General features: G+C 40.3%; 1 protein-coding gene across 1 annotated transcript in view; it reads left to right on the plus strand.

The window, feature by feature from the left end:
• The window catches only part of CARD11 (caspase recruitment domain family member 11), a 249,849-nt gene extending 229,675 nt beyond the window's left edge, over window positions 1–20,174 (plus strand). Inside the window, exons 21-24 of the mRNA XM_082261196.1 lie at window positions 1,931–2,110; window positions 3,585–3,709; window positions 10,925–11,040; window positions 19,703–20,174. Of these exons, the coding sequence (XP_082117322.1) occupies window positions 1,931–2,110; window positions 3,585–3,709; window positions 10,925–11,040; window positions 19,703–19,898 (617 nt within the window). The 3' untranslated portion in view covers window positions 19,899–20,174. The remainder of the gene's footprint in view (window positions 1–1,930; window positions 2,111–3,584; window positions 3,710–10,924; window positions 11,041–19,702) is intronic.
• Window positions 20,175–24,154: the final 3,980 nt, after the last annotated feature.

The following is a 24,154-nucleotide window of genomic DNA, read 5'->3' on the forward strand; positions in this document are numbered from 1 at the left end:
GATTTGATTTGGATTTCTCCTCTGTTCATTTACTTTCCATTTTGTTAATTTATAAAAATAAACTATTTACAATTCTATTTCTGAAAGCATTCTGCTTTTTGTATATATATATACATATATATATATATTTATATATATATATATATATATATATATATATATATATATATATATATAAAAAGTATGTGTGTATCTATCTATCTATATATACTGTGTTTCCCTGGAAATATAACCGGGTCTTACATTATTTTGGCTACAAAAAACGCATTAGGACTTATTTTCAGGGGATGTCTTATTTATTTATGTACAATAATCTACATTTTTTTTTTTTACAGGAATAAAACAATAAAATGTTTTTAAAAAGTTTCTGTGTGTTCCTTTTCCCCCTGACCCGCCGGAGCTCTTCTTTCCTGCTCCGAGCACTGCTGAGGGAGATGCCGAAATCCTCGCTGACCTCAGCCCTGCTCTAAGCACTGCAGAGGGAGGGGCTGCTGACATCAGCCAGGGGGGAGAGGAGGAGAGCTCACATAAGCGCCCAGCGGCACTGTAAAAAAGGAATTTTCTACAATAATGTTACATAAAGACACACACTGGACATTATCTAATCCTTTTACAGCTTAGATCACATGATTTTACAAGGACTTTACCTAGGACTTATTTTTGGGGTAGGGCTTATATTGCGGCCATCCTAGAAAATTGAGGCAGGTCTTATTTTCTGGGTAGGTCTTTTTTTCGGGGAAACACAGTATAGATATATATATATTTACTGTATATGTGATGCAGAATTTGTTGATTTATTTTACTCATATGGTACAAAAAATACACATTAATCCAGCCCTAACAGATATTTTTTTTAAGTGTATATATGTTGCCAGTTAATGGCCTTGATCTCATCAATCATGAGAAAATAAAATGGCTATTTCAATCATTTCAACTCTGAAATCTCTTCTTGTCATATGATTTTCTTTTCTAAAAGACAGCAATGGAGGGAGCCATTGAGCTATGATTAAGCACTGTAGTGTGAAACGCGTCAGCTGTCTTTGATCCGTACCTATGTATGCTGTGGTATTTATCCTCTTTTCAATAAATATTTGCATTGGAGTGTAGCTTTCCAGACACACTTTTTGTTCTAAATGGAGGAAGCCAGGTGAATGGGAGATTGTAAAACCAAAAAAGCTTTATTAAAAACACTTACATCAAGGTTACTCTTGAAAAACATACAGAGATAGTGCAGAAGGCCATGGCGACACACAGCTGTCACAATCAGATGGAAGACCACTGACCCACATGCTCGGACCTGCCGAGTCAGGATGAATCACCGGTGGCGTCTGGAGCTCACGCACAGCACTGTCAGAGATGACACAAACTGTTGCAGAGCAAGGGAGGGGATGGGCCACAATGCATTTCCGAGGCCCCACCTCCTTAGTCAGGCTCTGACAGTGGTGTGCGTGAGCTCCAGATGCCACTGGTGATTCGTCATGACTCAGCAGGTCAGAGCGTGTGGGCCAGCGGCCTTCCATCTGATCGTGACAGCTATGTGTCTCCATGGCCATCCGCACTATCCCTGTATGCTGTGCAAGAGTAACCTTGATGTAAGTATTTTTAATAAAGCTTATTTGGTTTTACAATCTCACATTCACCTAGCGCCCTCCATTGCTGTCTTTTTGTCTTGTTTGAGGAAATCCCCACTTCTTGATTGAGGAGCTGCCTGTGACGGTGTGCGAGACATTCCCTCCAGCCCGAGGATTCATCCCTCTATGGAATTTTTCCCCTGATTTCAGTACCAACTAGGACTTTACATTGTTTCCTTATTTAGTTATTTATTTACTCTGAATGATACATTTTATGTTTGATCTCCATTACTGATAGTGAGCTCTGATTCACTCTCTACTCAGTAGCTTGTGACATATTGCCTGATTTTCTTTTCTAGATTTGGATCCTGATAATGAGATAAAAAAAAATTTCAACTTGGTGCCCTACAGTTTGGTACACCCTATACACATTGAAAAAAAGAGACCGGTCCTGTTTGCACCTTGCACAATGGCAAAGCCTATCATTCAAAAGCTCATAAACAGTCCTGGTGCAGTGGACTTCAACATGTGTAAGCCAGGTAAATAAAATGTAGATAATAAATCATATAGGTTCAGTAGAGGTGAATATGGGGCTCCAACGTAAAGCCTTGCTGTACCTTTAGTTTAAATCATCTAACTACATTCCAGGCACATAAAAATAAGCGGTGGATAATGTCTTTATGGTTCATTTTCTTTATAAAGCAGCCACAGCCTGAATAGAAACCTTGTCCCCTGCCAGAAGCCGCAGAGTGTAACCCAGGGGCATAACTAGGATTTTGAAAGACCTGAGGTACCCTTGGTCACCCTAAGGAAAGTAATTATGTGGTGCATGTAGCACTGTTCGCACTTACACTTACAGTGGCAGGGGCTTGAAGGGGTTTGATTAAATAAAATCTGAGCCTACTCTGCTCTAGGTCAAGACTCAAGAGTAAGTATGCACACAATTCCGGGATCAGAAGTGGGTATTGCAGAGAGTACAGGAGTAAAGAATGCCCATCTGATAGGCAGCAGAATAGAAAAAAATGGTGGGCATTTGTGGGTGGTGTTGGAACTAGGAAAGCCCAGCACTGGATGTGGGGCACATGCCTAAAGCTAGTTATGCCCATGGTGGGACCTTTGCTCTCTGTGAAGAAGCAGTGATCTCTTTGCAGAAGCCAGAGTTCTCCAATCAACAGGAAGCACGATCTTTCCTTATTTCAAAGCTATAGGTCTGACTCTATAGGGCTGTTTCAGACCCTGCAATGAGATTACTGCTTCTTCACAGAAAGCAAGAAAGCTCCACCAAAAGCTTCTCCACTCTGAAGCTGCTGGGGGCAGGAAGCAGACTTTTCTAATCAGGTTATGGCTGCTTTCAAAAATAAACTTTTGTTTGTATGCATTGGAAATTCATTTGGATGATTTAAACTGAAGGCTCCATTGGGCTTTAAGCAAATGGTAAGCAAGACCTAAAAGTGGAAATCTAATTGAAGCAAACACAAGGAACAATGTAACCCCATAGGTGCCCATGTATTTTATAAAGAATCTTTCAGAAGTTGTTTAAAGTTTAGCACAATAAATAGGATTTCTGGCCCAAACATTTTTGATAAAATAGAAAAACCCTATTAAAATGCATTGTAGGCATGTTTTTTTTACTGTCACTGTACGTGTAAAAGCATTTTAAGGTCTTTAAACACACTTTTAAAACAATAGAAACTATTTTAAACACATAAAAGATACTGAGAGACATAGCAAGAGCTATGGAAAACACAAAAATATTTCATTTTTAATGATTTATATAGTAAAATAACATTACAAAAAAACGCAATATACCGGGACCGCAAAAACTGAACCGCGATGGAGCGGGGGTTTACTGTATATATATATATATATATATATATATATATATATATATAAACAACTTGCTTAGGTTTCAACTATTTCCAAGTCCTTCCAAAATTTAAAAAAAACATTCTGCTATACATTCACTTTGATTCTTAACATTTGTATACTATTAATAACTGTGTTTAATCCTAGAAATTGCAACAAAGGCTGAATTTCAGAAGAAACATGAATTTGAGCTTATTATCTACTCCAGAGAGAGGAACACAAGTACCTATGAATGTATTACATCTGCTAATATTGAAGCTGTTGTTGCTAAGGTACAGTAATCTATACAGATACATTCTTTGTAGACTTGGTACTCCCATACTACATAGTAATATGTATTAGGTCTTCCTCATTCTCTACATCTTGCTGGAATCTATCATTATCATAATTATCATTATCATCATGGTCAATAGTAGCACAATCATTCCGCTTAATCCTCACACTGAAACAACAACTCATTTGCCAGAACACACATTCCGTTTTATTAAAGTGATTGTAAATGATCACCTTGTAAAACAACCCATTCACTTTAAAATATAAAATGAAAGGCAAAACATGTTTGTATGGATATACAAAAACATTATAAATTACCTTTTCCCCTTTTTATAAGTGATCACCTTCCCTCTGTTCTCAGCTGCATAAGAGCTGGGGGGAGGAGAAGCAGCAGCAGCACACTGAGCTTCCACATGGCTGTACACTGAACACTGAATTACCTGCATAGCTAGAGAACTGACCATGGAGTGCTCTGCTGCTTAGTGTGGTTATTAGTGGTAGTTTTTACTAGGAAAACAAGGGGACTGCCAGGAACACAAGGGATTTCACTTAAAAGAAGCAATACAAAGAGAACAGGAGACTTTCTCATACAAGTACATGATACACAGGACACATATCAGGATTATGAAGTGTTGGGGGTAACAAAACACTTTAAGAGCTTCACCCACTGTCTACTAATTAGCATTCTATAACATATGGGTCCCTGATGCCAACATGGTTGCTAGTCACCCTTGTTTGGCTTACCTCCTTGCTTTCGCTGGAAAAATGTCAGTAAGTGCTACCATGAGGTATGGGGGTAACACAGTTCATGCTGCAGTTCACACTGGCAAATTTGCAGGGCCTGAATAGATAACACGTATTTCTGATCAGCTGCTGTTGCCTGGCCTCAAAGATCCAAGTGCTGCATGTTTTAGTGCTGTAATGCATAAGGTATTCACTGACAGCATTGTGTTGCTTGTAGAGGCAGAGGGGAGTGAGTTCCTTGTTGCAGGCCAAGTTGTGGAAGAGAAGGCAGTTTTACCTTTGCAATACCAGGAGAGAATTTTACTCATTTAAGACTTGCTATCATGGCTATTGACATTTCTGTCCAAGCCTGCAGCCTTTTTCAAATTTGTATATATTCTTTTACATATTTTTAGACAAGAAAACTTAAAATGTGAGTTGTACTCTTGTGAATGCAGTGTGGGAACATTGTTCCTGCTGTTCAGATGTTATTCCTAGCCCAACAGGAAGGTTATTGTCCTTTAGTTTTTATTTTCTCCCATCCCCGCAAATTTCTATTGGCCCATCCCTATAATGAAGGCAGCGCTGCATTTACCAACTAAAGATGATTATATATACACTCAAAGACTGAAAATCCCTCTGTATTAAATCATTGAAAGAAATTATTCATGTAAATACAAAAAAAATGTTTTAATGACATTCCAGTCTCTCCACTGATGTTGGAGAGAAGCTTCGGCTCGCAGTCTCTACTCTAATTCATCCCAAAGGTGTTCTATCGGGTTGAGGTCAGGACTCTGTGCAGGCCAGTCAGGTTCCTCTACCCCAAACTTGCTCATCCATGTCTTTATGGACCTTGCTTTGTGCACGGGTCCGAATCATTAGGTGGAGGGGGGATTATGGTGTGGGTTTTTTTTAAGGGGTTGGGCTTGGCCCCTCAGTCCCAGTAAAGGGAACTCTTAAGGCATCAGCATACCCAGACATTTTGGACAATTTCATGCTCCCAACTTTCCTGTTCCAACGTGACTGCGCATCAATGCACAAAGCAAGGTCAATAAAGACATGGATGAGAGAGTTTGGGGTGGAGGAACTTGACTGGCCTGCACATAGTCCTGACCTCAACCCAATAGAGCACCTTTGGGATGAATTAGAGTGCAGACTGCATGCTAGGCCTTATTTCAAACATCAGTGCCTGACCTCACAAATGCGCTACTAGAATAATGGTCAAACATTCCCATAGACACCCTCCTAAACTTTGTGGACAGCCTTCCCAGAAGAGTTGAAGCTTGTATAGCTGCAAAGAGTGGGCCAAGTCAGTATTGCCATTGAAGTTCATGTGTTTGTAAAGGCAGCCCACAAATTTACTTAAAGAATAATACTGCGGAATTGTGCATTTAGTGTAATGCATGTGACAATTGCTAGATAAAAAATCCCAAACAATATTATTAGGAAAAGTCCAAACATGAAAATCCAGTCCCAAGTGAAAAGTCCTCCACTACTAAATCCAATGTGAATCAATGCCAGAAAATCACTCAAATAACGTATTAACTCCACCGTGCTCAATAAGAAAGACTCCTACCAGAGCCCCATGACCCTCATTTGCAGAGTGGTCATGGTAAGCATTTATGAATACACCACCCAGGCTCAGCTCCCCTCTCCCTCCTCTCCCTCCTCAAATGCCAGGCATCCCTGTCTCAGTTTTTAACAGCATACATGTATGTACATTACTGTGCAAACGTTATATGCAGGTGTGAAAAATGCTGTATATTAAGAATGCTTTCAGAAAGAGAAGTAGAAATTGTTTATTTTTATCTATTAACAAAATGGAAAGTAAATGAATAGAAGAGAAATCAAAATCAAATTATTATTTGGTGTGATCACCCTTTGCCTTCAAAACAGCATAACTTGCACACAGTTCATGAAGGAACTTGGCAGGCAGGTTTTTCCAAACATCTTGGAGAACTAATCACGGATCTTCTGTGGATGTAGACTGCCTTAAACCCTTCTGTCCCTTCATGTAACCCCAGACAGGCTTGATAATGTTGAGATCAGGGCTCTGTGGGGGCCAAACCATTACTTCCAGGAATCATTGTTCCTATGCTGAATATAGTTCCTAAAGGCATTGGCTGTATGTTTAGGGTCCTTGTCCTGCTGCAGAATAAATTTAGGACCAATTATGTCTAATGGTATGCCATAATGGATAAGTATCTGCCTGTATTTCTCAGCATACATAGATCCTGATCAAATCTCCAACTCCATTTGCAGAAACACAGCCATAAACTTGCAAGGAACCTCCACCATGCTTCACTGTTCACTGTAGATACTCATTATTGTACTGCTCTCCAGCCCTTCAGCCAACAAACTGCCTCCTGCTACAGCCAAATATTTCAAATTTTGACTCCTCAGTCCAGAGCACCTGCTGCCATTTTTCTGAACCCCAGTTACTATGTTTTAATCCATATTTGAGTCGCTTAGCCTTGTTTCCACATCAGAGGTACAGCTTTTTGGCCGTAATACTTTCATGAGACCACTTCTGGCCAGACTTCTATGGTGTACCTGCCACTGGTTGCTGTCAGTTCTGTGCTCATGGCACTGCTGGACATCTTCCAATGTGGAAGGGAAGTAAATATGATGTGTCTTTCATCTACGTTCCTCAGCGTTGCCCGTCTCTTTCTGCTTCTTAAAAAAAGCTTAAACAGCACATCGTGAAGCCCTAGTCTGCTTTGAAATCTCTGCCTGGAAGAGACTCTGCTGATGTACTACCTTGTCTCTTGTTGCTGTGCTCAATGTTGCCATGGTGACATAAAACCTCACCTTAGTAACAGAGTTTGGCTGTTCCTCACTCAGTATTAAGCCTCCTACACAGCTGTTTCTGTTTCGGTTAATGAATGTTTCAACCTACATATGAACTGATGATCATTAGCACCTGCTTAGTGTAATTGGTTAATCATACACCTGACTCTAACCCTACAAAATCCCTGACTTTGTGCAAGTGTAGGAATTGATGCTGGTTTGAAGCCAAAGGGTAGTCACACCAAATATTGATTTGATTTAGATTTTTCTTCTGTTCACACTTTTTTGTAAATTGATAAAAATAAACAATTAAAATCTTTTTTTTCTGAAAGCATTTTGACTTTATGGCATTTCTTCAGACCTGCCTATAACTTTTGCACAGTGCTGTATATAAATATATAATATTTAAATATAAATATGCCACAGTAGTGTGATTCTGAAAAACACATTATATTACATTTTTAAAAAACACATTTAAAAAAAAAACGGTTACATTTGACGAGCCGGAAGAGAGCCGAGCCTGGATATACATCTTTTAAATTGTATTTATGTAAATAATTTCCTTCAATTATTTAACACATAGGTTGATTTACATTTATGCTTACCTTCTAGAACTTATGGTTAGCTGCTCTATCCCCCAAATACTTCTTTGCTTCTGAGTGCAGTCAATCCATAAAATGTTACTATTCTTATCAGAGGCGTAACTAGAACCTTCAGGGCCCCGATGCAAGAAACCATGAAGGGCCCCCCAGACCCCTGGCCGGGGCCCTTCCCTTCAAGCCCGGGGCTCTTCCCACTAATCCTGGGGCTCTTTAATCTCATTGCATGGCCTTTTATTATGGTCCCGCATCAGGATCCTTTCACAAGTTCTGCAGTGGGCCCCCTTCCTGCAATCTTGGGGCCTCCCCACAGTGGTGAAATGCCAGGGCCCGGTCGCAAGTGTGACCTTTGAGATCCTAGAAGTTCACCCACTGGTTTGCTACCGGGCCCCCTGGAGCATGGGGCCCGGTAGCGATTGCAACCCCTGCAACCCCTGTAGTTACGCCCCTGATTCTTATGACGCACAACATAGTAGGCCAATAGGACTGTGCAGGTTATAGGAAGGGGTAGACTAGTTCAACGTGATCAGGAACTGCTTTGCATGTGAGAATGGCCTGATATTGAATGTTTGCGAGGCTGCTATAGGCATGGGAACCTCCATTCCTCCAGAGACAGACTCTCTAAAATAATATCCCTTCCCCTACTTCAGGAGATCGAAGATTTCCAAACAAGCATATTTAAAAGGGATATAAATGAGCAAATTAACACAGCGCTTGCATACATAAATTCAATTAAAAAACATAATCATGTGACACAAAAAAAGTAAATATAAAAAAATCTCTATATATAATATGAAAGTGTACAAAATAAGCATGAGTGCCCGAAACAGTGTCCAATAAAGTGAATATTCAATAAATTGTAAGGTGCTCCAGTGCAGGTATATAAACACTCGTGCTCCAAGTGGCTGTGACTCCTCCAGGAACCCTACTCACCAGAACATATGGACCCTGCTAGGGTCTAAAAAGCCTGTGAACGAATGGATATGGATAGCACCAAATCTTCTCCTGTTAGGCTATATACATTTCAGAAGAATGGATTGAGGCCCACATATTTATGTAAGAAGATACAAGGAAATATACACATATAAAATTATACAACAATTTTGTCTTGACAGATTTTAATGGCAAAGGTTATTGCAAGAGATTAACGTTTAGAGGTGTTATTAAACTCTAATCACTTATCTCTTATAATAGCTTTCACATAGTTACATATATAGTTACATAGTTACATAGTTTGTGAGGTTGGAAAAAAGACATCAGTCCATCCAGTTCAACCTATGATGTGTGTGTGTGTGTTTTCTGTTAACCGTACCTTGTATACCCCTGTATGTTGTGGTCTTTAAGGTGCCCATCTAATAGTTTTTTGAAACTATCGATGCTCCCTGCTGATACGAATTCCACATCCTTACTGCTCTGACCGTGAAGAACCCCTTACATATTTTAAGGTTAAACCGTTTTTCCTATAATTTTAGTGAGTGGCCACGTGTCTTATTGTATTCCCTTTCCCTAAAAAGTTTGTTCCTTATGCTAGGGTCATCACCAGTACGGTATTTGTACATTGATATCATATCCCCCCTCAATCGTCTCTTCTCCAGAGAGAATAAGTTCAGTGCTTGTAGTCTTTCCTCATAGCTGATGTCCTCCATTCCCCTAATTATTTTTGTTGCCCTTCTCTGGACTCTCTCCAGTTCCAGCACATTCACCATTTTAGTCGCCTAAGAAAAAATTGTTGCATTTTTTTAATGTGCATATTTTACTGGTCCTTGAAACTCTCTATAAATATGTGGAATTCAGAACAATTTAGATTGCCTGATGAAGGGATGTAAGTTTTTCCAAAACCTTGCCTCCTAAAAAAATTAGGTAACCCCACAAAAGGTATAATTTTAACTCCAAACTTTCTGCATTTAGAAGCTATTGAAGATAGTTACATGGTTAGTCAGGTTGAAAAAAAGACACAGGTCTATCTAGTTCAACCAATAAAAAAAACACAACCATACAATCCCATATACACAATTCTATACCTACAGATGATCCAGAGGAAAGCAAAAAAAAAAAAACCTGGAAAGCATGATGTGTTTGTGCAACCATATAGAGATTTCTGCTTAAAACCGACATTGTGAAATGCATCTTAAAATGTGTAAGTCTGCTATATTCATATGACAAAAAAAAACCTTGGTAGCTTTAAAGTGGTTGTAAACGATCACCTTGTAAAACAATTCACTCGGTTTAAATACAAAATGAAAGTCAAAACATTTGTGTATAGATTAAAAAAAATTATAATTACCTTTTTATAAGTGATCACCTTCACTCTGTTCTCAGCTGCATAAGAGCTGGGGGAGGAGAAGAAGCAGGACACAGAGCTTCCCAGTGAAAGTGTAACTATGGATCTAGAACCAGGGAGATCCGAGGCTGTCTAAAGAGTAAAGAAGTATACACTTGCTGCCAATTAACTACAAAAATGGATGCAGCAACAGGATAAGAAACAAAAAATCTTCACATATTCACACGTGTACAGTAAATATGTGGTCACACCCCTTTAGTACCTGATAGTTTAAATACATGTACAAGCTATTGGGATTTGAGCACAGGTATATCTTTTCTCTGTTGTACTCGCAGGTCAGTGACCAGACCTGAACCTAGTTGCTCTCCCCCACCTTGGGCCTTTATGCCCCAAGTTGGCATGGTGTCCACCGCAGCATTTGCAGTGGCAAGGCAGCGTAGGACTGGCCAGATTGACACAGTTGGTCAGCTTAAACGTGTATTGCAATATATGTGAACTTAATATCCCTGGTTTTCATTGCATAGTTTGCTGGAAAGGGTGTAGAAGTGTACAGAGAGTCCATCCAGAATTTGTAGTGGTAATATGTGGTGACACCCCTTTAGCACCTGATAGTTTAAATACATGTACAAGCTACTGGGATTTGAGCACAGGTATATATTTTCTCTTTGCATGCAATTCTGGCATGCAACAACTAAACTTTTTGCCCAGTTTGAATGTTATAGGAAGGCTGTTGGCTCATACCTATTTTGCATTCTCTTAATTGTATTTGGTCACTTCATTTAATTAGCAAACAAAATGTCTATTATTTTTTTGTTTTGCAGAATAAACACTGCTTACTGGATGTTGGATTGGAATGTGCAAAAGAACTAATCAAGGCTAAAATATTTCCCATAATCCTCTTCATCAGAGTTTCTGAGAAAAACTTGAAAAGGTTTAGGTAATGTTTCTGTGATATGTCTATAACCAGTTTCAAATGTAAAAATGAAGAATTGACAAAAAGATGGCAGTGCATATCATGCAAAGGGCTATGACTGTAAAGGTGGTTGGGTCAGCAGCTGTCTTGAGAGAAGAAGGAGGCTCGCTTTGCAAACCTACCACTGAAAATGCTAGCTCATTGGCTGGCATGCTGAGCTAGCATCAAAATCTGCTGACTTACATCTCAAGAACAAGCATGTTCCTGACTTTTATTGGTGCACACTTTTTTTCGTGACAGATACTCTAGAACAGTGATGGCGAACCTTGGCACCCCAGATGTTTTGGAACTACATTTCCCATGATACAGAATGCATGAACATCATGGGAAATGTAGTTCCAAAACATCTGGGGGGCTAAGGTTCGCCATCACTGCTCTAGAACCACAGAATTGGCATGACAGTCAAGCAATTAGCATTCTGAGGGTTCATTCAGATGGCAGATTAATGCTGTCCTCCACGCAGAGCTGCTGGCAGATGCAGGTGCACCCACCTTGAAACTGCATGCAGGCAGCCCATAGAAGTGGAGGTACACATAGCACCGACAGGAACATAATCACATGTCAAAGTTTTAAATGCAGGCAGCAGCGGGTGCATGAATTAGAACACAGATAACAACAACAAAAGAAGGGCGCACCGACCTCCTGCATTACCACTAAAAAGGTTTATTGAAATCCGAAGACAACATACATTGTACTTACAAACAAATGATGATTGCGCACAAAAAACACAATGGAACTGGTCGTCTCCAAAATAACCAGGGAGCCCCTGTACTGGATGGATGTCATGCTGGTGTCCGCAAATGTCTGGCTGGGCTGACGCGTTTCAAGGGAGAACCCTCTTCCTCAGAGCCAAAGCGTGCTACTGCACAAGGTTGGTGCACCCTTCTTTTGTTGCTGTTTTTCAGTGTATTTTGGATAACCTTGGTCTTGGCAGCAAGACCTAAGTGGTGGATGCAAAGACCATATAAGAACACTTATCCTTTGTTACATACCACCCGAGCGCAGGAGAATTTTTGTTTGTTGTGTTCTGCATTTAGATCCCTGCAGCTCCAAGGTGGGTGCACCCACATCTGCCAGTGGCTTTGCATGGAGGATAACACTATTCTGCCATCTGAAGGAGCACTGCTTTAAGTTGCATGGTTTTGTGTATTATTTAGGCCCACATGGTCAGTATGTGTTATTTAAATGGAAATATATATATATGCTAGTGTATGATCCTGAAGTAATGCTGAAATCTTTAGAAAACAAGCAATGTTATTTATGTAGACTAGAATGTTCCAGAATAAACAAGTTCTACCTAATTCATGCCAAACAAGCATCTATACTAGAACCCCCCCAAAAAATAATGTAATGCTAAAACCTTAAGGCCTGGTTCTCACTAGTGCGCAATCAGTTGCACGGAATCGGATGACACTGGAAATCACGTTTTTCCATATGGTGCCTGTTCACATAAGTGCGGCACAACAGGGGAAACACTTCAATGAAAAAGTACTAAAAATGCATGTATATGTGTTTTTGCTGTTTGTTAAAATGATTTTAAAAGCACATTCTTTATTTTTTAAACATAACAAGCATGTCCTACTTACCTGCTCCTTGCAATAGTTTTGCACAGAGCAGCCCCAATCCTCCTCTTCTTAGAGGTGCCTTTTGCACTTTTTCAAGTAAAATTTTGGAACCTTGTTCCTGCCTGGTCTAAAGTTATTCAAGGGGTGTAATGCAAGTAACCAACATACTTAAAAGTTTATGGTTTTGAGTCATTAAACACATTGGGGTATGAAAAAGTTAACACATTTTGGAGTGTAAGCATTTGATTATCTAGGGTAAAGGGAACTCACCATGCAGTCACCGATAGCAACGGGAGTGGACTCCTGGCCTGTGCTCAGACACAGAAGAGTGAAGTGAGGTGCATGCATGGTGTCAACGCTATGTGCATAGCCGGACCCCATACCATTACTGGGAATTAGATAGTAGTTGGTGGATGTGGACACTCCTAAATGCAAGGTACACACTGTCACAGGGACCCAACAGTTAACTGGAGAACAGTTACAGTGCAAGTGTAAGCAGTGTACATTTATCTCTGAAAGCAGAGGTCTGCCTTAAAGCGGTTGTATCCAAAAAAATAAACAAACCCTGCAGGACAAAGGCATAATGAGCTAGTATGCTTCGCATACTAGCACATTATGAAATACTTTAGAACGAAGCCCTGACACAGTCGCCCGGACACTGCTGAGGCAGCTGACATGTTCCCTCATCATCTCTTCCGGGTTCGGCGGCTCCGGCAGCTCCGGCGCTGTGAGTGGCTGGAGCCGCGATGACATCACTCCCGCGCATGCATGCAAGATTTCAGTTTCCAGCAAGGAGCTCTAAAGGTCAGGCAAGATACGCTAGACCTATAGAGCGCATGCACCGCTGGTGCCAGCGGCTGCATGCAGGGAGAATATCTCCTAAACCGTGCAGGTTTAGGAGATATTAATTTTACCTACAGGTAAGCCTTATTATAGTTTCTCCAAAGGTGATAAAGACCGCGCTCAAACCAATATATCTAATACAGTGTAAATAATAAGTGAATATTGTGTCCACAAATATTAGTGCCAAACAACTCCTAGGAGTGAGTATGGTGGGTCCCTTTAATTCAAGGCCACTACTTCAGTCGTGGGTTTGTGCGCTCCTCCACCAACACCACATGCACAGCCCACTTACCAGATGCCTCTAAGGTATTTGCAATGGATGTTAGTCAATCACCACAGCGATCCCCTCTGGACCAGATAATGAAATGCCCCTTGTTTATTCCCATGTATCTGGTTACAGCGGTCCACTTAGTGCCATCATAAAGTTCAGGGAGGTATGAAGAGGAAGAGAAGGAGGCTACATAGTGTAGTAAGCTTGTAACTTTGTTTATTATGAAAATAAATGACTTACGTTTCCATATCCTAAAATCAGGGAATAACTGACAAACAATCAAGCAGGAACCGGAACGCACTTCCGCGTTCCACCTGCGTTCCACCGACCGGAAATGACGTAGCGGCGTCCCTGGACTCGACCTATTATAGGTTTACCTGTAGGTAAAAGTTAAAAAGCGGAGTATACTATCGCTTTACGGTTGAGTATTCTCCACAGTGGCCTTAGCCTCGTCCCAAGGCATTGATGAAAATGGCACAAGAGTAAAGATATCCCATGTGTAAAGCAAATAATCCTGCTAGGTGCATCTAAAATGATGCAGTTGTCATCAGAACATGAATTAAAGGAAAATCTTCCATTGAGGAAACCTGTTCTTCTGACAGCAGTCTAGGGATCCGTTCACATATATGTGAATTGGATGCGCTTTGAACCGCATCCAGTTCGCATGACGTAAACCCAATCAGCTTTCTATGGAGCCAGTTCACATATATGCAGTGGCAGTGTCATAGATGTGTGCATAGGGTGTGCCAGCTGTACCTGGGCACACCCTAATCACCCTGTGCTGGGCAGATACCCCCTGCTGCTTGGCTACAGAGAAAGGGACTTGGGAATCTCTGTCCTTAGTCCCTTTCTCTGTCTCAAAAGTGAATCATGAGGGGTCTGTTTAGACCCCGGATTTTTCACCAAAGCCTAAATATTTTACCAAATGGGGCTCCTAAAAAAATTGTAAATAAAAACAATAATAAAAAATAATAAAATTGTAAAAAAGTAATAATAAAAAAAATATATACAAAATAATCTACTGACAACGTCAAAAAGTATTGGGTCGCCTGCCTTTACACGCACATGAACTGTGCACAAGGTTTAGGAGTGTGTCTATGGGAATTTTTGACCATTCTTCCAGAAGCGCATTTGTGAGGTCAGGCACTGATGTGGATAAGAAGGCCTGGTTTGCAGTCTGCGCTCTAATTCATCCCAAAGGTGTTCTATCTGGTTGAAATCAGGACTCTGTGCAGCCCAGCAGGCCAGTCAAGTTCCTCCACCCCAAACTCGTTTATCCATGTCTTTATGAACTTGTTTGTGCGCTTCTGGAAGAATGGTCAAATATTTCCATAGACACACACCTAAACCTTGTGGACAGCCTTCCCAGAAGAGTTGAAGCTGTTATAGCTGCAAAAGGGTGGGTCAACTCAATATTAAACCCAATGGACAAACACTGGGATGCCATTAAAGTTAATGTCCGTGCAAAGGCATGCGTCCCAATACTTTTGGTAATATAGTGTTTGTGTGTATGTATATATATATATATATATATATATATATATACACACACACACACACGCATGAGTGTTTTAGCTTTGGGATGCACACCCTAATGCAATAGGCTTTGCACACCTATGGGCAGTGTGATTTCGCTGTGAATTTAAAGGATAAGTTCACCTTTGGGAACATGTTACATGTTCCACTCGAGTTTTACATGTTCCACTTCGATCCAACTACAAGTCCCAACCACGGCGCTGTGGTAGTTCATTGAGTGTTCCTGTCAGGGAGTATTGGCTTACCCATACGGGATGTACAGGTAAGCCCATACACTGACAGTGTGGAGAAGACCTGCATGGCATCAGCAATCTGCTGATCACTGGTGCATTGCTTTCCAGGCTCCTGCAACAAAAAATAATAAATGCACATTTTTTTTACCTGCAAAAAGTAAATTTATCCTTTAAAAAGAGTCCTGTGCAATTTTTTGAGCACTGCAGTGTGACTCAGAGGATAATCCAGGCTCATTGCCTTCTATGGGAAGGCATCTGAATAGCACATCTCATCCATTTTAAACACAAAATCAATGAGAAAAAAAACTGCACAGGGTTCCCTCCCAACCCAATCCATACCAGGCCCTCCTATGCCAACATTTTGAAAAAAACAGTGTGGGGTCCCCCACTCAAATCCATAGCGGAAAAACCTCACTGACAGAAAATGTGTTATCCCTTGTTAAGGACACAGCGGCTGACTTTCTGGCCCTCTCCTTAACAACCAGCTTACACTGGAGGCCACCGGCTCCAATAATTTGCATCGAAAACACATCTAAATTGCAGCTGAATTGCTGAAGAGCTGCTTAGGAAATTTGCAGGGAAAACTGAGGGGAAATATGCATCGAACATCTGTTAACCTAGCCTAAAGCCTCGTACACATGCAACGAATTTCCGCCGACCGGTCGTCCGTCTTTTGTCCATAGTGGTGTCTGTTGGTTGGAATGTGCTCTAGGCTGCACACAAATTTTCCCGTACGACAGAATTCTACTTCAGAAGTGATGTCATGTGTTGGATTGCTTTCTATGTGTTCTTTCATCTCTGAGCATGCCTAGTCTTGCTCATAAGATTTTTCCCCATCGAAATCTGTACTAATGAGATGAAAATCGCACGTGTTTTGACGGAGGACAAAAATTTTAATGCCTGCACACCAGGATTTTTTCGGCCGAAAAGTCGGAGTCGGCTGTCGGAAGCACCATACTAACAAGCCGAAAATCGGCAGATCGGTCGTCTGACGAAATTTCCCAGCCGAATTTCTTCTCGTGTGTACGGGGCTTTAGAAAGAATTCCCTCTACTTGTGTGGCTCCTGGAACAGAAAGTGATGGGAAATCTCTCCAATAGAATACAAACAGCATAAAAAAAAAAACACAGACAGGGGTTTTAACCACTTCCTACTTAAATCAAAACTGGCTTTAGATATGCACTACTCAGGCCCAGGCAGTCTGTACAGATTTGAATGTTCTGGTGGAAGTCTGATATGACACGCATATCCTGTGCCAGGCCATAATGCACTAAGCTCAGGAGTTGTTCTTTTTTTTCTTTGACTGTCCAGGATATGCTTTGCATGTTAGCCAAAATGGTGTAGGCTGTCAATGCATCCCAGCTCCAAGAAGAACAAAATGACTAATCCTAGGTATGATAGTCTATGGGCAATAATGATAAGGAAGGAAAGGGGGTTAGATCCCTGCCCATCGTTTTCTAATTTTGCATATTTATCAGAATGGTTACAACCTCTAAAGGATTTTATCACTGTCTGTGTCCCCATTGGGGATCCACCCCCAATATTTTTTATAGTGATGGTTATCACCAAAACATAAAGGTAGGGGCAATCCAAAACATTACTGTTGTCACCAGTAACACAGACAGCAATAAATATTTGACATAAGGTTCCAACACTTCCCCATTCTAACACAACAAAACTACTTTCAGCATAGTCACACTTTATGATAAAGTGTTGGTTTCTGCCATGGCTATAGATCATGGGATATGGTAAAAAAAAGTGTACTTTAAAAAGCACTACCATTTACGAAACAGTGGGATTCTGGGTAGATGGGGAAAAACAGCATTGTGGCATCACTCAAATTGTTGGGTGCTAATGGAATATTTTGCTTTCCACTACTGCTGGATTTGGACAGGTTTTTAACTTTTATCCTTGAAGCTAAGTTTGAACCTTTTTGGGTAAAGTACAGACCACAGGTGATTGATGTGTAGCACTGCCCCCTAGAGGACTGCTGAGAATTACACCTTCTGGATTCCCCTAGGTTACCCTTAGCAACTGACAGCAGATAAACAGCAGATAATCCAGTGGATGTTGGTTTTGTGGGTTTATTGAGAACTTGGATAGGAGAAGGGATGAGTGAGATACTCCAACTGACAACTATTCACAATGGTGAGGACAACTGACTTTAGAATGTGGCAAGGCCGCTGCTTCACCCTGCCACTGAAGTGAAGATAGATAAAGTGTTCCTGCTTGAATTACTCTTCAGGGTTCTAACTTGGCATCCCCTTTCTCACTTGCTGTGTGTGCTGACACCCATCCACTGACTCTCCACTGGTCCCCTTCCTGGGCAGACCCCCAGCAAGCTTCCTGGTACTCACGGACACTTTTTTTTACCAAGGTTGCTCTGCCTCCAACTCCACCAGTCAGCTTTCATGGACCTCTTGGCTCAGCTCCACACTCCTGGTTCACAAGGCCAACCGCCTGTGACCACCATCCACAGCAGCAGAAGGAGAGACTAATGTCACCCTTCTTCTGGGACCTGCCTTCCTGCCCAAAGACATCCTGCTACATGTGCCCTTGGCTTTTATAGCCTATCCCAGGATGCACCATTCCTCTGTGCCAACCCACTGAGACAGCTACAAAAGCCTGTGTGTCACTGGCTGGGTTTCCTCCACTGTCCAACATGCCTCCCCATTGGACAAAGTGGGGACACTCCCTCAGCCCAGATGAATCACACATGGACACATGCAATAGGCCTAACTAATGATCAGGCTCCTCTGATAAGCAGAAGGAGATACTAGGCTTTACCTACCTAGGAGGGTGCTACAGATGTATTTACTAAGTAATTTTTTTTTAACTGTGTTGTTGTGAACATAAAAGGTGAAACACGTTGTTTTTATAAATATGTAATATGTGTATTATAGGATTTGACAGATTTCTTTTAAAAAAAAAGAAAGAAAGCAGCCCCAGTGTAGCCCAAGCAGATCTGCCTGCTATACTAACCCAGTCTCTGACATTGTTTCCAGTCACCAATCCAGTGCTGCTACTAATCCAGGTTCATACCATACCGCCTGTGAGCCCAAGGTGTCAGGACTCTGATCCCAGCTCTGGACTCACAGGAGTAAGCTGCAAAGTGTGGTTGCCACTTCAGTACGTGGTGCCGCTCTCTGCAGAAATTTAGTGTCCGCCCACTTCCCTCAATGGAAGCAAAACTATGTCACCAAACTGAAGACACCTGAATAGAAGGTAAGTATAGAATTTTCTGTTAATTATTTAGGGATTTTTTTTTTAAAGGGGGGGGGGGGGGAGAATGAGTGGGGGGCTTGTGAGCCAGGAGTTGAGCTTTAAAGCGTATCTAATGCCAGTTTTTATTTTAACAGTTTGGAAACTGTTAAAATACATTGCTGTCTGTGTCTAATTGGAGAGGATTTCTGACAATTCCTGTCCTGTAAACTAATCATGATGGGATGAATTCTCTCTAAAGTGAGTGAAATGCTTTCTCAGTTGTTACTGGAATAAGCATCCCCATTGGAAGGTTTTCCCTCTATTCCTGGTCCAATGACTATAATTTTACATTTTCTCAAAATTCGGTCCTGGAAAGGTCACCATGACAAATAGAGTAGGTTAATCTTCCCAGCAGATGACAGACTAAACAAGTTTTTGATCCTCCTACTATTATTTATTTTCTACAGGTACTTAAATAGCGCCACCAATATATGCAGAGCTTTAAATATATATCGCACATATATAAAGAGCTTACAATATAAGGTTCCTAACTCACATTCATACATACACATACTAGGGCCAATTTACCTACCAGCATATCTTTGGAGTGTGGGAGCAAACTGGAGTACCTGGAGAAAACCAACACAAGCACAGTGAGAATGTGCAAACTCCAGGCACATGGTTGGGATTCAACCCAATGACCCTAATGCTGCCGGGCAGAAGTGCTACCCACTTAGCCACTGTACTGCCCCTACTCTATCCTGAATAAAAATTGCATATTTCCAGTAATTTTGTTATATTGTGCTAAAGGCATGTGACAGCAGTGCATGAGAAGCAGCATAGACCAAAGCAATATTATTAGCCCCCAAAAACTCACTTGTGGCTTTTGGAACTCATGCCTTTTATTGTACCTAAAGTGAGAATTTTTTATTTTTTTTACAATAAGAAATTTTACAAAGACATTTTCTACTGCAGGAGGCTACTTTCAAAACAAGAGAATGAAGAGGAGTTTTTACGTTCATGTCGCCAAAAGGAGAAGGAACTTGAAGCTCTTCCTTGTCTCTATGCAACAATAGAGGCGGATGCATGGAACACTGTTGATGATTTTATAAGAGTAACCAAGGAAAAAATTGCAGAAGAACAGCGTAAAACCATCTGGATAGATGATTAACTTATTTAAATGAAATGAACACTTGTCATATTCATACCCCAGACTATAACATTGTATTTTGCATGTTCATATAAATAGGAAAGGTTTATTAATAAGTTAATTATATGTATAGTGTGTGACAGAATGTACAAGTTGCAGTGTTATATTGTTAACATTAAAGAAAAAAGACTGAGAAGAAGATAAGATTAAAGGAAGATTAGCGGATTGCTATGTAAGCTTTCGGCTTATTAAATGCAAACTAATACTGAAAAATCCTTTTACTACCTACTGAAATGTTCCTTTCTTGATGCATCTCCATGGCAATATACATCAATGCTGGAGTTCTACCACCGCAACATCGTCGTTTTTTTTTTTTCTTCAAACTAACTTCAATTATATATATATATATATATATATATTCATAAAAATCTGTGCTTGGGTCACCAAAATGAAAATTAAAAATATAAAATAAAAGTGAAAAACAGAGCAATGCTGCTAGTACTATATCCTGACACCAGATATTCATTGCATGTACAAAATATAATAGTGTATGACAATATCAGTGCCAATTAAAAGAAAAAAAATATTTGGATTGAAGAAAAAAAAAAAAAAAAAATATATATATATATATATATATATATATATATATATATAGAGAGAGAGAGAGAGCGCATAAAAGTGATATCAAATCCACAATTTGTGACAATACAACAATACACTGGGGTTGCCACCTCATCCCTTCAAACCAGGACACATTAATTACACAGGTTCTGAGGCTTATATAATGCACGTGTCCTGGTTTAAATGGATGAGGTGGCAACCCTACAATACATTATAAGGTACAGTGCTATTTAAAGAATATATTACATGCCAGTAAGTGCTAACTGGCTAAGGTGCTTAGATAATATGAAAAAGTGACTAAGTGTACAAAGTGAAAAGACTAGTGCAAGTTGACAACAAACAGGTGCGCACAGTGTATATCCGGTTTTGCATAAAAAGAAGAAAGTGGCACAAGGATCTAATGCTCTCCGTTTTAAAATTATTTATTGGGAATTAGCATAATAAAACTTACATGGTTCGGCACTGATAACAGTAGACCTCTACTGAAGAAGTCGAGCGTCCTATGACCGATGACGCAACGCGTATAGGGAGCAGAGACTTCCAGAGCAACCAGGAAGCCGGCAGCCAGCTCCGTGCGAGCGGGGACAAGCGCTTTTACTTGCACTGTCATCAGTGTTATAACCATGTAAGTTTTATTATGCTAATTCCCAATAAATAATTTTAAAACAGAGAGCATTAGATCATTGTGCCTCTTTCTTCCTTCTATGCAAAATGGGATATACGCTGTGAGTGATTCTGTGAGCCACTTAAGCAATTGTTACAGCCAAGCCATTGAGCAACCCTTATTGAAACAGGCGAGAGGAGGAAAGATCTTTTAACCCCTAAGAGGAACTGCTCATATGACCTAGTGGTAATACACAGGTCAAAGTTTCAGGTGAGAGGCCATCCGTTTGGTGGTGGTGGTGGAAGCACTGACACTTTTTCAAGCCCCGGTCAAGCACCTTCATATGTATTTTTGCACAAGGGCAAAAAAAGTTTTATGGACTTTAAAAGCTTTTTATATTGTTTTGCATTCTTTATGTTTCTTGTGATTGATATTGGCACATCGTCACTTTATTAGTTGTCTTAAGCACCTTTTGTTGTGAAATTGCAATAGTTTTTGCACTTTGTACATTGAGTCACTTTTTCATATTATCTAAGCACCTTAGCCAGTTAGCACTTACTGACATGTAATATATTCTTTAAATAGTGCTGTACCTTATTATTTTATATTTTTCTATTACTTTGCAGTGGTAAGCATAGTTGGTATAGCTACTTTGGTGCACATAATAATTTTTAATAGTTTGCGCGGATATATATATTTTTGCACAACCCTACAATACTAATGAACAAAATCCAATGAATGGAAAATAGTATCAAGAACAAGTCCTTATATCTTCACAAATGGTGTATATATTGTGATTTAGTACCATTGTAGAGAGGATTTCTTGCCTAACCTTACTACTGTGCAAACTGAAGAAGCTTACCAAAACTACATGACCCTCGTACACAGAGTGGGCAAAAGTGCTTGTAATTTTCCTCTCTTTCTCTACTTCTTTCGCTTGGTCTTTCCCAACACAACTTCTTTGAAGCTCCCTTTGTGGTTCCACTTCGTTTTAAAGACTAAAAATTAGAAAATGCCTTAAGCCCCGTACACACACGCAGATCGTCATCATACAAATGTTCGTCTTTTCTCCCCGGGATGTCGGTGTCTGTTGAAAAGTGCAAAGACAGCACAAGGACAGCACAAGAATTTTGTCCGCAGACTTCAGCTGACTGCAGAAGTGATGTCATGTAATGGTTAACTTTCCCTGTGTTTTTTATTTTCTGAGCATGCCCAGTCTTGCAAATCTGCGGTCTGTCGGCTGATTTCTGTACTGACAGGCGAACAATCGTCCGTTCTGGTGTCTGCAGACAAAAATTTTCATGTTTGCAAGAAAGACTCTTGTCCGCGGATTGTGTGCAGACATCTGTCGGAGGCACCATACTAACACGCATACAATCGGCAGATCTTTCGTCCGCCGACGTTTGTATGACGACGATCTGCGTGTGTGTACGGGGCTTTAGAGTTGATGGGTTGGAGACAATAGGCGACTTATTTGCATTGTCTATTAATGCTTATCCTAGTCAAAGTCTACCCAAATCAGAGCTACTGACAGTATCTAGTTATATGATTGATTTTGTTCTTTGCCACATTATCTGTATAATATTGCTCAGGTTTCTTTTTTATGTTGAAAAATTAAATAAAAACATTGAAAGAGAAAAGTGCTTGTAATGTCAGAAAGCTAAAACTAGAGAGTGCAGAATCTGGTGCAGCTGTGCATGGTAGCCAATCAGCTTCTAACTTCAGTTGGTTAAATTAAGCTTTGACATTAAAACCTGAAAGCTGATTGGTTTCTATACAGAGCTGCACCAGATTTTGCACTCTCCAGTTTTAGTAAATCAACCCCACTGATTAGGGTATAATGCTTCTTCAGGTCACAGAGGATTTCCTCCAGCATTCGCACAATGAGAGAACATACCCTTGAATTCAAACCAACAATAGACACTCCACGTAAATTTATTAAAAAGGCAGGGTCGCCTGTAAATACTTTGGTAAGTGTCTTATTTTGCAAAAAATGAGCAGTTTTCTCATTTTTAATAGATTTACATTATGGAGCGTCTGCTGCCTGAATTTATAGGCATGTTCATTCATCATGGGAATGCTGGAGGATATCCTCTGTCCCTGAAGAAGCATTATACCTAATTCAGTGTGTGCTTTCTGACATCACAAGCGCATTTGACCACTCTGTGTATATTGTGAAAATATAAGGACTTTTTTATACTATTTTTCATTCTTTGGATTTTGTTCACACGAATCACTGTATTATCACAAGTTGTGTTGATATAACTTTTTTGCTATATATTTAGTTTATTCTTCAATGCAAATATTTTTTTTTCACTAACACTTATATTTTCACGCACTGTAATATTTTGTATTTGCTTTATTATTTATGTTTGGATCATTTTGCCCTGTGATTAACTATTTATAGTTTGCGCTGTTTTATTGTACTCAGTGCACAATAGAGATCCCTATCTATCATTTATTTGTCATATGTGGTTAGTTCTGCACATCCCACACACATTCATAACTTCACTGAAAGCCCCAGAACAGAGAGAGTATGAATGCTGCCATGGAGATGCACTAAGAAAGGAAAATCAAGGGATGTAGTGAAAACATTTCCCATTTTTCTTGTGCCTTAATGGCATCATGCATCTAGCTAAATAGCAAAAAACATTAAACAGGAAGGGTGCATGATTTTTTATGCATTAATTAACTGCTCATTTTTGTCTAGGGGTGAGGTGAGAGGAGATGTTCTTACCTCTGATCAAAAGATCGGCCCCCGTGGCTCCTGCCCCTCCCCGCACACTAGCAGTCTTGTGCAGTGGACTGTTCCTGACGTCATCATGCCCCTAGACCAGCTCTGGACATGAGGACGGCAGGAACAGTCCACCGCTGGATGTGGGGGAGCGCTGTTTTCAAGAGAATGGAAGGATCAGGTGAGTTTAGCCTTTCTGTGCTACACTCACTACACTTCACATACTGAGCCTGATTTAGTAAAGGATTTGAGAACGTTCACACAATGAATTTTGTGAATATTCACTTTGAATATCCAATTATGTGCAGATACAATAAG

Source organism: Pelophylax lessonae (assembly GCF_965119305.1).
Source record: "Pelophylax lessonae genome assembly, chromosome: 6".
In the NCBI taxonomy this organism is placed as follows: Eukaryota; Metazoa; Chordata; class Amphibia; order Anura; family Ranidae; genus Pelophylax; species Pelophylax lessonae.